Source organism: Leptopilina heterotoma, unplaced genomic scaffold (genome assembly GCF_015476425.1).
Source record: "Leptopilina heterotoma isolate Lh14 unplaced genomic scaffold, ASM1547642v1 Lhet_183, whole genome shotgun sequence".
Classification (NCBI taxonomy): Eukaryota; Metazoa; Arthropoda; class Insecta; order Hymenoptera; family Figitidae; genus Leptopilina; species Leptopilina heterotoma.
In genome coordinates this window covers 12,292-26,984 of record NW_025110901.1, presented here as the reverse complement: position 1 = coordinate 26,984, position 14,693 = coordinate 12,292, and the positions used below count along the sequence as shown (strand labels likewise).

Here is a 14,693-nt window from a genome sequence, read left to right as displayed (position 1 = left end):
ATCGTAGGCTATCGAAACAGATAAGAATGAGAAAAAAAAAGAATAATTTACTTTCACTAAATGAAAGAAAAATAGGGTTTTGGGTTTTGGTAAATTAAATGATCAGAGGGAACGTTTCAATGGAATAAATGTTCAAGATTTTTTTCAAGCGACATTTCGTCGGACATTGCCTTCCCTCTGACAATTTAATTTATCATCATAACCATGACAAAAATGGGTGGAGGTAAATTTAATATATCAACTTGTTTTTTTTCCACAGTTGCAAGAGAAAAATGAGCACCTAGCATCGACAATAATCACTATTCCATGCGATAATTTCGAGATATTAGATTAATATTAGATGTCCCTTTGACAAACTATTCGGTTCGCTGAATAGAAACGCTCGCAATGAAGAGAGGGAATGTGTGTAGTTGTTGAAAATACTAGTTTCATGAGATGTGACGAATGGAGAGTATCGTTTTTGCAGTAAATCGGTAACTGTATGCATTGAAAATGGGTGGAATGGGCAAAGCCCCCAGTATATCTGGATTCCCTGTCGGCCTCTATTGTAAAGCATATAACGAGGGGCAATTTTTACAGCTGCGAACAATACCTCGCATTAGCATCGTACCCTGCCACTGAGCTTGCTAACCTGCTACGTGACAACTCTAGGTGATGTACAATATATTTATAAATCTGCATATTGCCTATGACTATGAGTTAACGTAATCGATGTATTCGATTTACATTTTCACATTCAAAGAACATATTCAAGATGACGAAATTTTTTTCCCGTCCAGATGGTTCTTTATATTTTTTCTCTCTTTTTTTTTCATTGAATTATTGATTCAGTTTTTTGTGTGCAATAGATTGGTGCGATGCAATTATTGTAATTTGATGCATTCAAATCGTTGCACGTAATTACACACCTAATTTGACATTACTAATAGCACTACAATTTGAAACGACACATAATCAGAACCATTTGGTTTTGGAAATATATTTTTTGACTTATATTAAGAAAGAAAATTTATTACTCTTCAAATCTTCAAATATCGAAAAAAAATCCTATTTTTCGCATCTAATCTAAAAATAATATATTTGTTTAGCGCCTCCATTTTGATTCTAGCAGAGCTCGAACTAGGTCCGTAAATCCGTTAAAGACCGTAACTTTGCTTGAAGTCCGTAAAAGTCCGTTTCAGCAGAAGATGAAACTTTTTTTTTTGACCGAACTTATCTTCTGTTTTCTATCAATTCTTAGACACAAAATTTTTAACTGGTCCTAAACTATTGCTAGAACAATTCCAATTAATATCTAGGTTACAAAAATTAATTTTAATCACAATTCATAAAAAGTAACCACAGCCGATAATCAGCAGAAGATGAAAAATTACTTTTTGACCGAACTTATCTTCTGTTTACTATCAATTCTTAGTGACAAAATTTTTTACTGGTCCCAAACTATTGCTAGAACAATTCCAATAATTATCTGAGTCATAAAAATTAATTTTATTCCCAATTTTATAAAAAGTAACCACGGCCGATAATCAGCAGAAGATGAAAAATTATTTTTTGAGAGAACTTTATCTTCTATTACTAACAATTGTTAGTCAATAAATTTTTACTGGTCCCAAATTATTACTAGAAAAATTCTAATTAATATCTGGGTCATCAAAATTAATTTAATTGACAATTTATAAAAAGTAACCACAGCCGATAATCAGCAGAAGATGAAAAATTATTTTTTGGCCGCACTTATTTTCTGGTTACTAATAATTGTTAGTCAACAAATTTTTACTGGTCCCAAATTATTACTAGAAAAATTCCAATTAATATCTGAGTCATAAAAATTAATTTAATTCCCAATTCATAAAAATTAACCACAGCCGATAATCAGCAGAAGATGAAAAATTACTTTTTGACCGAACTTATCTTCTGTTTTCTATCAATCTTAGTCGCAAAATCTTTTACTGGCTCCAAACTATTACTTGTACAATTCGAATAATTACCAGAGTCATAAAAATTAATTTAATTCACAATTCATAAAAAGTAACCTCAGCCGATAATCAGCAGAAGATGAAAAATTATTTTTTGACCGAACTGATCTTCTGTTTACTATCAATTCTTAGTCATAAAATTATTTCCTGATCCTAACTTATAACAAGAACAATTCCAGTTAATATCTGGGTCATAAAAAATTATTTTATTCACAATTCATGAAAAGTAACCACAGCCGATAATCAGCAGAAGATGAAAAATTATTTTTTGAGAGAACTTTATCTTCTATTACTAACAATTGTTGGTCAACAAATTTTTTACTGTTCCTAAACTATTACTAGAACAATTCCAATTAATATCTGAGTCATAAAAATTAATTTTATTCCCAATTCATAAAAAGTACCCACAGCCGATAATCAGCAGAAGATGAAAAATTATTTTTTGAGCGAACTTTATCTTCTGTTTAATTAATTGTCAAAAATTTTGTTTTAATGTGTCATTAAAATTTTATTATTTATCACCTGGAAATCATGGAAAAATCATGGAATTTTATATGGAGAAATTTGTAGAAACCCTGAAGAAGAAATACTAACAGTTTGGAACTAGGGAGAAAAGTACCTATTTTCGACCCTGAGGTGATAAATACAATTTAATTTTACACTCTTCTGGAAAAAAATATTCAGTACTTTAAATATTCTCAAATTATTTTTAACTAAGAAAAATTCCAGTACCAAATCGTACACTGAATTCCTGTATGCAGGACAATTTGAATACAAAAAGAAAAAAAGGCATCAATTAAACTACTCTAACCATAGTGTGAGAAAGGTCGTTTTAATGTTTATTTTTTTTTTACTATTTTTTTTCTTCTGTTTTTTTTTTTTTTTTATTGTTGAGCATTTGTTTATTTTAACGTTTTCAACTCTTGAATTGGTCGGAACTTAAAAGGGCACACGTAAAAGCACACGCGTGCCGTCAAATGTGCATTGAGAGTGTTTGAAACCGGGACGAAAACAATTATTCGACTGCTCTGCAAATACGCACACGGAACGCCGCGCCTCATCAGAGCCAACTTATTTGTCTATGCAAATCGTTAATCAACGTTCGAATCCAACGTATGTATATATATGTATATCTATTGCGCGCGTACCGTCGGGAATAGTTGGATTCCGGTAGGAAGTGATGGAGGGGGGGAGGGTTATGTGCCGGCCACAAACTAAACCCTATTTCACGATTTCCCAAAGGAATTGCGCACCAAAAAAAAAAAAAAAGAAAATGGTTTATTTCATTCATATTTGGGGGAGAAATAAAATTATTGAATTGTGGAATTAGTGGGGAAATGGTGAGTTTTCCTTGCTTCGAGAGAAGAAGGTTGGGGGGGGGGGGATTTTGCACTAAATTGTTTTTCTTTAAAAAGAAAAACTTCGTTTTTATTTCGTTTGTTGTAACTATTAGTAATAATAATAATAAAAGAAAAATTATAGGTATTATTTTATTATAAAATCATGAGAAAAAATATCTGACAGAATTATCAGGTTATTATTACAGTTAATTATAAAAAAAAAACTAAATAATAATTATAATCTAACTCTTTTTTCTATATATCTAGTGGTATATCTATGTGTGAATAAGCAGAAAGAATATGGACACAAAACTCGAGCAACAGTGATTAATTTTGCCAAAAGCGAGAAAGGAATGGGATTGCATATTTTATACGCACATGTGCGTACAGTTGGGTACATTAAGCCGAGTTGAGTATTCACTACCTGATAAACTTAATTTTCAACAGACTCCATTATACATTTTGCGGGAGAATTGGATAGGTTATACGAGGGGGTGAAGGGGAGGGGGAGTGAAAAAAGAATGAGAAAAGTGACTGTATAAAATCTTTAGGGACTTCCGGAACTACTTTTGTGAAAAAAAAATTTTTTTTTGATAAATATTACTAAGTTTTTTTTTAGATTCTTGAAAAGTAATGTTTGTTTTAGAAAATTCTATGAAAAATAAAATTTTAATTGATTTTTTTAAAGCTAGCATTTTTTTGGGATGAACGTCCTTAATTGAAGAATGATTGAAGAAAAATTTAGATAGTGAATAATTTTCTTTTATTTGTAAATAAACTTGTAAACTTTTTTATTGTAAATATTACATTATGCTTTATTATTTTTTTTACATAAGAAATCACTGGTCTTTTTTTAATTTTAAATAATTCATCATTAAAAATACTTCTATTGATATAAAATACTGAATTATTAAACTGAACAATTTTCTCTCTAAATTTAATTCGTTGTTTATAGAAAATAGTTACTGTTGATTCATTATTAGTCGAAAATTACGAATCTGCTGTAGTACTAATTAGAATTATCAGCAATTATTAATTTTGATAACAATATAGATAAAGATAAAGATAGTATAAAAAATTAGTATAGATTATAATTAGTAACTAGTATTAGTATTAGTTTTCGAAAACTGAATAATTTCTTTAGTAGAGGTAGAATTTTTAATTTTTAATTAAAGTTAATAGTTTTTTTTTAAACAAATTAGTAATTTTCGACTAATTATTTTTTTTACATTGTTTTTCTGTATATTAAGTATAGGCACTAAGTACGATTGCATTTATTTTGTATTCAGTTAAAAAAAAAATTGCTTGGAGTATCGATTCTTTGAATTTGTTTTTAACTCAATTATGATTGTCTGTACATTAAAATGTACAATATAACAAATATAACTTTTTCTCTTATTACTAAATTGGCAGACTTTTGTCTTCTATCATAAAGACAAAGAAACAAAAAAAAATATATATATATATATATTTATCTATAAATTAAAAATTCTTCTAAATTAACAAAAATTTCAATAAAATTTACAGAAGTTGACAACAAAGAAAAAGACTAAATTCGAAAAACTTATTTCTGCAAAATTTGTTCTTCTCACATTTTTGAATTTATATTTTATAAAATTAATAAAATTAATACAATTAATAAAATTAAATTTTCTAATTAAAATATAATTTTGGAATATATTAAAAAATTTTTTTTTTATAATATGCATTCTTATCTATCTGGGTAATTTTAAATATAATATAAACCGAGGAAAATTAATAAACAGAGAAAAACGGAATTTTTCTCCATTGTGAATGATGCTGAATTTTTTGATTTATCTTCATCGACGACTTCAGTTAAATTTCTTGACAATGATTCCCAGAATTTCATTCTATTGACTAGAAAATCATTTTCCATTGAATTTACAGTTGAATTTCCATTTATCAGCCTCATGAATTTGCCACCATCTTTATAGGGTTTCCACTCTACCATTGACTGAGCACTTATTGGCTTTCTATAAATCATTAATAGATTGCTTTATGAAACCGAATATATACATGTATATAAAGTTCAATCATTATAAGGATCGATGATTATCATCAGAACATGTATTTTCACAAAGAAAATCAAAGTTTTATTCGAAACACATAAAATTTTTATTTTAACTTTCAACGAAATGAAATTTATTTAAAATAAATAAAAGGTTGGGTCTGAATCAAAAAAAAAAAATTCTGGGTATACACACACAAAAATAAATATTGTCGAATCAAATACTCTTTTTTGTTGTGTAAATACTAAATATTATTGTTATTGTAGATAAAGTTTGTTTAATCTAAATAAATATTTATTTGATTTAAATAAACATTTGGTTCAGTTTAATAAAGTTTGCCTTCGAGGAAAGAATTTTGTCAAAAGAAACAAATTTTTAGTTGAATCAAACAAATATTTAATTGTATATCAATGCATTTTATTTGGTTGATTCAACAAAAATTCGATTGTTCTGAAACAATTTTTTTTTTGTATTAATTCAAGTAATAAATATTTATTTTTGCTTACCCCTCTTTTGCAAAATTTGAAAATATTTCTGTCATCAATTTAATCATTCCTTTATCATCAGCACTGGTTGTAGTTACTCCTGCATTTATGAAACTGGCATTTCTTTCCAAAAAGGGGAACAAGTATAGAACATCGTCCATGTGAGCAACACCTGAAAATTAAAATTAATATAATTATAATAATGCTAATCATAATGATGATCATGATAATATTTATGATAATAATAATAAATTAATTACTATTCTAAAAAATTGATTTACATATTTAATAATTAATTTTATTGATCCCAAAATCTTATTTGACATGATATTCCTTGACAAAATATTGTTATTTAATTAAATTTTTATTGTTAAATATTATATTATTTATTGAATATTTGGTTCACCTGCTGGACGTGGTTTCGGTCCCATTACTGAATAAGTTCCTTCATAATCAAAACGATAGAAAAAAACATTTGATTTATTTCCCTGCTTTTGTAATGTTTCATAAACTGGCCAATAGATTGCAGCGTCACCAATCATCTGCAAATAGTTAATTATTTTCTTTTAGAATTTTATTTATTGCTTGCTTGTCATATTGTGTGTAAATATTACATAACCATTTATATTTAGGTGAAATACTTATTTACATTAGTCAAGTTGACTTTCTTATTTTCCTCTGTAATATTTTTTTCAAAGTAATATTTATCTAATGCTAAAGAGAAATTTTTTTTATCTTTGACGACTTCTTGATATTCCAAAACTTGTGGAGCAATATCGAGGAACTTTGAAGTCAATTCATTAATATCTTTGTCAGAAAAAAGCGCTGTAACAATCAATAAAATTGTAAATTTTTTGTAGAATTCTTCAATTTTTTTTCCACTCATTATAATTAATGAGTGGAAAAAAAATTGAATACCTAAATTAAATTAAATGTAAAGAATTATTTTTTTTTTTTTTTTGAGAACAAGAAACAAAAATAATTACCCATGCCTAAACCTTCATCATGAGTCACTCCCATAATCCATGGGATATCATGAAAATCACCATCTTTTATACTTTTTCGTGGTGATTTTGTCACCACAGCATCATCACTGTCGATCTCTGATGTTGGTCCAAAAATGCAATTTGGCGAATATTTCCAAATAGCCTACAAAAATTAAACATATGTTTTCAAATTAGAAACATTAAGAAATTTTTCCACTCTATACAATTATTTAATAAACATTTCCAAAATAGAATAAAATAATTTTATTCTAATTTTTATTTGATAATTCTATAAAGCAAGGCATAAAATCGTTAACTTTTGTATTAAAGCAAAAAAAACTGTTTAATTTTACCCAAAAGTGTTTTTTTTTGTATACTTACGAATTTTTGGGTCAATTTCAAGAGGTCTGTAACATTTTTCTCTATCATACATTCCACAATTTTAATGTGATTTATTTTACTCTCGTCCACAATAGTTTTGTTGTCAGGCAATGTTTTAAAGGTTTCTGTAAAGTTAATAATATTTATTACTTAATTTTATTATTATTTTTATTCATACTTTATTTTATTATTATTTTTATTCATTCTTTATTTTATTTTTATTCATTCTTTATTTTATTTTTATTAAAAATAAAGTTGAATATTTTTAAACTAACATTTATTTTTATTTATTCATGATAAATTTATTTTTACAGTAAATTTAAATATAAGTGACAGATTTAAAAAATTTTCTCATTTCTCATTATGACAAATATTGAAATAATTTTTCGATAATTAAAATTATTTACTGTATTTTTACAAAAGTCGTACGAATGGCATTCGAATAAAAGAATAACGGAGCGCAAGCGCTAGCAAGCGCTGAGGGAGAGAGGGGGTATGGGAGCGAGAGAGAAACTCCGGGACTTCTCTCTCACGCTCATTGACCCCACTCCTAAACTTACGATCCCCTCTCTTTCGTTACACTTCTAAACGAGTTAATTGTAGTTATTACTAATATAATTAAGAATTAAATGATCTAATTATAATGAAAAATAAATTATTTTTTATTAAAAATTTATATAAAATTATATAAAAATTTTTATATTTAAAAATTATGATAATGGTAATATATTTACGGTTGTAACAGCCAGCGTAATTCGCAAGAGTTAGTGAAGAATTTTTAATGTTTTCTGCGCTATGATAGGCCCATGGTGCTAAGGCAGTGCCACTCATTGTAATTATTTTATGAAACAGTCCTTTTGTCTTTTTTGAAAGTGCTAAGTGATGAATAGCCGCTGCTCCAGCGCTATTGCCGAATAGTGTTACAGAATCAGGTTTACCATAAAAATCCTTTATATTTTCCTGTACCCACTTTAAAACTGTCACCATGTCTTTTAATCCATAATTTCCCACTGCAGTCTCATTTCCGGTACTGTAAAATCCTATTTTTTCGGAGGTGGTCCGAAAGAATTTTTTTTAAGACAATTTTCTTTTCAAATTTTTTGTATATTGAAATTAATTATAATAATTTCATTTCATCTTTTTTCAAATTAATTACTTAATTAATTAAAAATTAATTAAAAATTAATTACTCAATTAATTAAAAATTAATTACTCAATTAATTAAAAATTAAATACTCAATTAATTAAATTAATTGACAATTAACTAATTCGTTGTAATTAATAACTTAGTTAACTAAATTAAAATATTCATTGGGATTAATTATTTAAAAAATTAAGTTATTAATTTTGTAAATTTTAATTATTTTAATAATTTTGTTTTCTTTTTTTGTTGCAGGTAAGACAACAATAATTATTTATATATGTACCTAAAAAGTTGAGTCGATAATTGAAGGTGACGAGAATGACATCATTATGCAGAAGATATTTAGGTGAGAAATCATCGCTAATTGTATTTCCCATATTAAAACTACCGCCTCTGATGAATACCATTACAGGATACGTAGTATTTGGCTTTGCATTTGTCTGTTAAATATTAATAATATTATTTCGTTTTCTATTATCAAAAGAAATGTAATTTATTAATTTTTAATTAATTAATTCGTAATTTATTAATTTTTCCATTGTCTAGAGATTAAAAAATATTTTTCCTATAAGTTCGAAATTCTTTTTTTTTCTGTATTATAAATTTTAGAATACATTCTATAAATAGTCTTGAATCACTTGTTTAACAAGTTGGAATAACAGTTTTTATTTCGATTGGAATTTAAAAAGAATTCAATTTTTTTTCGCATAAATTTTTATTTTCTTTAAAATTAAATATTTATTTTATTTATTTATATAATTCTTTTATTACAGTTACGGTATTTCTTTTTATTATAGTTAAGAATTAATTATATGGTTAATAAAAAATTAATAGAAAATAAAAAATAAGAAGACAACAATATAATTAAAATATTTGCAACTTAAAAAAAAAATTTGTTTAATAGCGAATATTGTTGATTCAAAACTTTAATTTTATCAGTTTTTAAATTAGAAATTAAACTTTAATTTAAATTTCTTAATTTTTTCTTTTTTCTTTTAATAGTTGTAAATTGAATTTGAAAATTAATTTTCTCTTAAAAATATGAAAACTAATTTTCTTTAAAAAATTTGAAAACTAATTTTCTGTAAAAATCTAGGTATACAAGAAATATTTTTTCTATTTAATTTTTTATTCGTTTGTTTTATTATTTATCGTAAATTTTTTACTGTTTAACAATTTATAATTAATATTTCGGTAATAGTACAAAAAATTTAATTACTTTTTCTCGTCTGAAATAGACAGTAAATCATAGTCAATAATTCCTTTTCTTCTTATTATTATATTTCAAAATTTTGAATCATAAAAGTAAATGAAGAATTCTTTTTTTTTTCTCTCAGTTTTTGATGATTCAGTTCTTAAAGCAAACAATTGTAAAAATATCATTTAGACGAAAAGCGAATAAAAATTAAGATAATAAAATGTATGAGTAAAACAATATCTCGTTTGATTGTAAATCACAAATGTTAAATTGTACATATAAAATTGTTTACATTAGAAAGAAAAAAAAAAAGTTCAGTTATCTTACTTTTATTCAGACATTTTTTTTTCCTTCTTTTTTCTTAATATTTCTCTCTTAATTGATTATTTTATTTCTAGAAACGCTTCTTTTACACGTGCAAGGTGAACATTTCATTTACTCAACCGGTTTATTTTTATTTTTTTTTCGTGTATAAATGGCATTATTATAACATTAACAAGATGTTTTTTAATGAATACAATGTAATGAAAAAAACCTGTATTACTTTTTTCAGTGAAGTAACTAGATTTTTAGGCGCCTTTCGTCATTTCTATTTTTACCCAAAAAAAAAAAATTTTTTTTTAACTTTTGATAATTATTTAAAATTGCTTTTCGTTTATTTGAAATTTCCTTGAAATAAAATAGAATGTATAGAAGAAAAAATGAGAAAAATAAATATATATTTAGTATTTTGAGGATGTAAAAAAAAATGAGATGAAAATTTAATCGTGTAGTCATAACAGAGAGATAAATACGTCACATTATGAGATAAGTCATTTGAACGTGTGTAAAAGAAATGTAAATTTAATTAACTCACTGTAGGGACAAAAATATTCAGATAAAGGCAATCTTCCTCTCCAGTCACTACACCATTATAATCGATTTGAACACAGAATGGCTTATTTTTAGTAGCAGTTAAAATTGATGTGTAATTTTTCGTCCACTTCACAGGATTCTGGAAAAAAAATTGATTTTTCATCAATTATTATTTAATCGAGAAAATGAATAGTTATTTTATCGTGAAAATCAATAATTTTACAAAAGTTCAAATTTTTTCATATGAAATTTGAGAATTTTTTATTAATAATTTTTTAAGTGTGAAATTTAATTTTTTTTCAAAAAAATACGATTTGAATGAAATTATATTAAGAAAGAATAAATGAATTAAATTTTCCTAAAGTTCTGAATATTTATATGAAATTATGAACTGAACTTTTTTCAGCTTAAATATTATTAAAAATTACTCTACAAAAATAAAAAAAATAATAAAAACAATTAAAAACGAAATATTAGTAGTTTTTTTTTTTGCTTTATTATTTTATTTTTATTAGTAATTTTTTTGATTTGCTTTATTATTTTATTTTTATTATCATTATTTACAAATTGAAATATTATTTCTCACCTTCAATCTTAATTTACCCACAGGAGGTTCTGCAAATGGTATACCCAAATATGATGTGATAAATTTATTCTGATTATTATAATCGATTTGTTCATATTGTCCCTGAATTTGTCCAAATTTTGTATGAACTTCAGGAACAACGCATTCTCCACCAATTACAATTATTAATAGAGCAAAAAATGTGAATTGCCACATTTTTTTTTTTAAGAAAATGAAAATTAGAGAAAAGAATGATTTTTTTTTGAACGTCTATTAGAAAAGTTTCTCGGCGCAAACAAACACACGACTATTAAACTGCGGACACGAGACTTTTTCCCCCAAGAGACAAGGAACAAACTGAAACGCGCGCGTTCTTGTTTCGATGTAATTATATTGTGAATGTGTCTGTGTGCAACGCAGATAGCATACGCAAATACGCGACGATGCTTTAATTGAACGTTCCGTGCGCTAGTCGAAGTGACATAAAGCGTACTATGACAATGACGACCCGTTTATGAAATAATTCGGATGAGCCGCTACGTGCGTGCCTATTGAGTTAGTTTCCATTTTCCAGGAGAGTGGGTAACGGCAATGTCGAATTTCAAGTTCGATAATAATAATGATAATAATGTTTCATGTCTCTATATACATACAACAATTGAAATTGGAATTTCAAATAAATTATTATATGAGTGGAGATTATAGTCTCGATTAATTTCTAAATTTTCGAAGAAACCTTTTTTTTTGTATCGTTAAGATTAATTTTATTGTGGTAGTATTTTTTTTTTATTTCACTAGCGTTCAGTTCTTATTTTCGTAGAATTATTTTTTTTTAAATTTAATTTTATCTCTGATTTTGTTAAAATAGGTTAAAATTGTTCTGTGATAAAATTTAATTTCTGATTTTCTTGAAATAGGAAATAAATTTGGTTCCATTAAAGTTTTATGGAATATTTTCATGTATTGATAAAATTGTACTGCACATTTTTGGGAATTTATTCGAGTAATTTTTGTCAATTTTGGAAATTTATGGAAAATTATAAGATTTGTGGGAATGTAAAGTTAGTGGTGAATTGTGTGGTAATTTATGGTAATTTTAGTAATTCAGTGATAATTGGTTATGTAAATTTATAATTCAGAAATGTTATTGCGGAAAACGCGCTAATATGTGGGAAATTTCTGTGGTAGTTTATTGGCAATTTTTTCTTCAATTTATGGAAATTGATTCTCTAAATTATTAAAATTTATTAATTTAATCATTTTTGCTAATTAATTTAATAATTTCTAGGAGTTAATATTGTTATATTTTAGTAATTAATTTAGTAATTTCGGAAAATCATTTAGGATTTTGGGTAAATTAATTTAGTAATTGTCGATATTAATTTCAAAATTGTGGAAATTAATTTAGTATTTTGCCTAAATTAGATTAGTAGTTTTAGAAATTAATTTAGTTTAGGAATTATTTAGGATTTTCTGTAAATTTATTTAGAAAATTGTAAGTATAAATCAATTAAGTAACTAATTTGGTAATTTCGGGAATTTAGTATTTTTATAAACTAATTTAATTATTTAGGAATTATTTTAGATTTTCTATAAATTTATTTTGAAAATTGTGTAATTTAATTTAGGGAATTTATTTAGTATTTTGCGTAAATTAATTTAGTTATTTTTGAAATTATATAGGATTTTTTGTAAATTTATTTCGAAAACTGTGTAATTCAATTTACTAATTTAGTAATTTGGGAAATTCATTTCGTGTTTTGTGTAAATTAATTTAGTACTTTTAAAAATAAATTTAGTACTTTTAGAAATTAATTTAGTAAAATTCCTGGAATTATTTAAGATAATCTGTAAATTTATTTAGAAAACTCTCTGATTTAATTTAGTACTTTAGTACTTTCGGAAATTTAGCACTTTTAGAAATTAATTTAATTATTTTAGGAATTATTTAAGATTTTCTGTAAATTTATTTAAAAAATTGTCTAATTTAATTTAGGAAATTCATTTAGTATTTCGTGTAAATTAATTAATTTATTTTAGAAATTATGTAGAATTTTTTGTAAATTTATTTCAAAAACTGTGTAATTCAATTTACTAATTTAGTAATTTGAGAAATTAATTTAGTGTTTTGTGTAAATTAATTTACAACTTTTAGAAATTAATTTAGTAAAATTCCTGGGGATTATTTATGTTTTTTTGTAAATTTATTTAGAAAATTGTATAAATCAATTTAGTAATTTGGTAATTTCTGGAATTTAGTTATTTTAGGAATTATTTAAGATTTTTTGTAAATTTTATTTAAAAATTGTGTAACTTAATTTAGGGAATTTATTTAGTATATTGCGTAAATTAATTTAGTTATTTTAGGAATTATTTATAATTTTTTTGTAAATTTATTTTAAAGAATTGTGTAAATCAATTTAATAATTGTGGAAATTAATTAAGTAATTTTAGGGATTAATTTAAGATTTTTGGTATATTTTATATAATAATTTGTGTAATTTATTTTAGTAATTTGCTAAAAGCAATTCAGTAATTGATGATAATTTTTGTTAATTTAGTAATTTATCCTAATTTATTTAATGATGTAAAGAAATTTAGTAATATATGTCAATTAATTTAATAATTCGGGAGAATTTATTTCCTTAAATTAATTTAGTAATTATTTTTTGCTATTTTGTAGAAATTAATGTCGTTATTTTTGAGAAATTATTTTGGTAATTTGTAGAAATTAATTTAGTAATTTTTGCTAATGATGTTAATGATTTATGGAAATTTAATAATTTGTGAGAAATAAATTTCTTATTTCTTGAAAATTAATTAATTAATTGTGGTGGTAATTAAGTTACAAAATTTTTTAATAGGAAATAATTAATTATCACAAAATTAATAAACATTACTAATGTTTATTACTTCCTCATAGAGGAAGTATTTTGTAATTTATAAATATTACTTATGTTTATTTTGTAATTTTTAAACATTTAAAGTACGGTAATTTACGTAACATTTTGGTAATATATAATCAGAGTGTTTTTATTCAAGAAAAAAATTATTTATTTTTATTTAAAAAAAACAAATGTACGAAAGAACACAGCTTGTTTTTATTTTAATAAATAGTGAAATAAAAATATTTGCTTTTTGTTAAAACCGTTTTTTAATTATTTTTTAATAAAAGCACTGAATAGATAATTAGGCATAAGGCCTTTTATTAGAAAATAATAAAATATAAATATAAATATAACAAAAAATTAAAATAAGAATAAAAAATAAAAAAAAAATGTCTTTTGGGGAAAATTTCTTTTTGTAAAAAAAATAATTGCGAAAAGTTGGAAGTGTGTTTATTTTTGGGGTTAAATTCCCGAAGAAAAGTGTAAGTGTGTATTAGATTGAGCATATCTATTTGTCGCTCGGAACTAATTGCCGTTGGGTTAGGCAGTCATGCATCACGGGGCCAAGACCCGTAGGCCACAGAAGTACGAGTCACCATGTGAATTACTGCCCTGTGGATCGCTTTATCGCTTTTAACGACGTCGCCTTTAGTCTTGCTTTTGCTCTTTGCCGTCGCTCTTTCCACCCCTTTCTCCCCTCATGAAAGCTTGTAAGAGCCATGTGCTTAAGTGCACATACTATAACACAGATACCTGCCGCTGCTGCTGTTGCTGCTGCTCTGCTGCTGCTACCACCTTTTCACTATAAACCTCCTTCGACTCACATCTCTTTTAACCCTTTCATC

General features: G+C 25.1%; 1 protein-coding gene across 1 annotated transcript; it reads right to left on the bottom strand.

Moving 5' to 3' along the window:
• Nucleotides 1-5,010: 5,010 nt before the first annotated feature.
• On the bottom strand, nt 5,011-11,500 carry LOC122500358 (esterase E4-like). The gene is made up of 10 exons (XM_043609258.1): nt 10,982-11,500; nt 10,397-10,534; nt 8,626-8,782; nt 7,933-8,238; nt 7,199-7,323; nt 6,818-6,980; nt 6,481-6,656; nt 6,238-6,373; nt 5,853-6,003; nt 5,011-5,310 (listed from the first exon to the last, which is right to left on the bottom strand). Exons 1-10 carry the CDS (start codon nt 11,174-11,176, stop codon nt 5,046-5,048), a joined length of 1,812 nt encoding a protein of 603 aa, XP_043465193.1. The 5' UTR covers nt 11,177-11,500; the 3' UTR covers nt 5,011-5,045.
• Between the last annotated feature and the right edge of the window lie 3,193 nt (nt 11,501-14,693).

What these genes read in the sequence shown, in the direction of transcription:
- LOC122500358 (XM_043609258.1), bottom strand. Translation starts at nt 11,176, where the DNA reads ATGTGGCAATTCACATTTTTTGCTCTATTAATAATTGTAATTGGTGGA. An exon ending in TGATGAAGGTTTAGGCATGG is followed by an intron (nt 6,657 to 6,817) that starts GTAATTATTTTT and finishes TGATTGTTACAG; the next exon opens with CGCTTTTTTCTGACAAAGAT. An exon ending in TCAAATTTTGCAAAAGAGGG is followed by an intron (nt 5,311 to 5,852) that starts GTAAGCAAAAAT and finishes AATGATTTATAG; the next exon opens with AAAGCCAATAAGTGCTCAGT.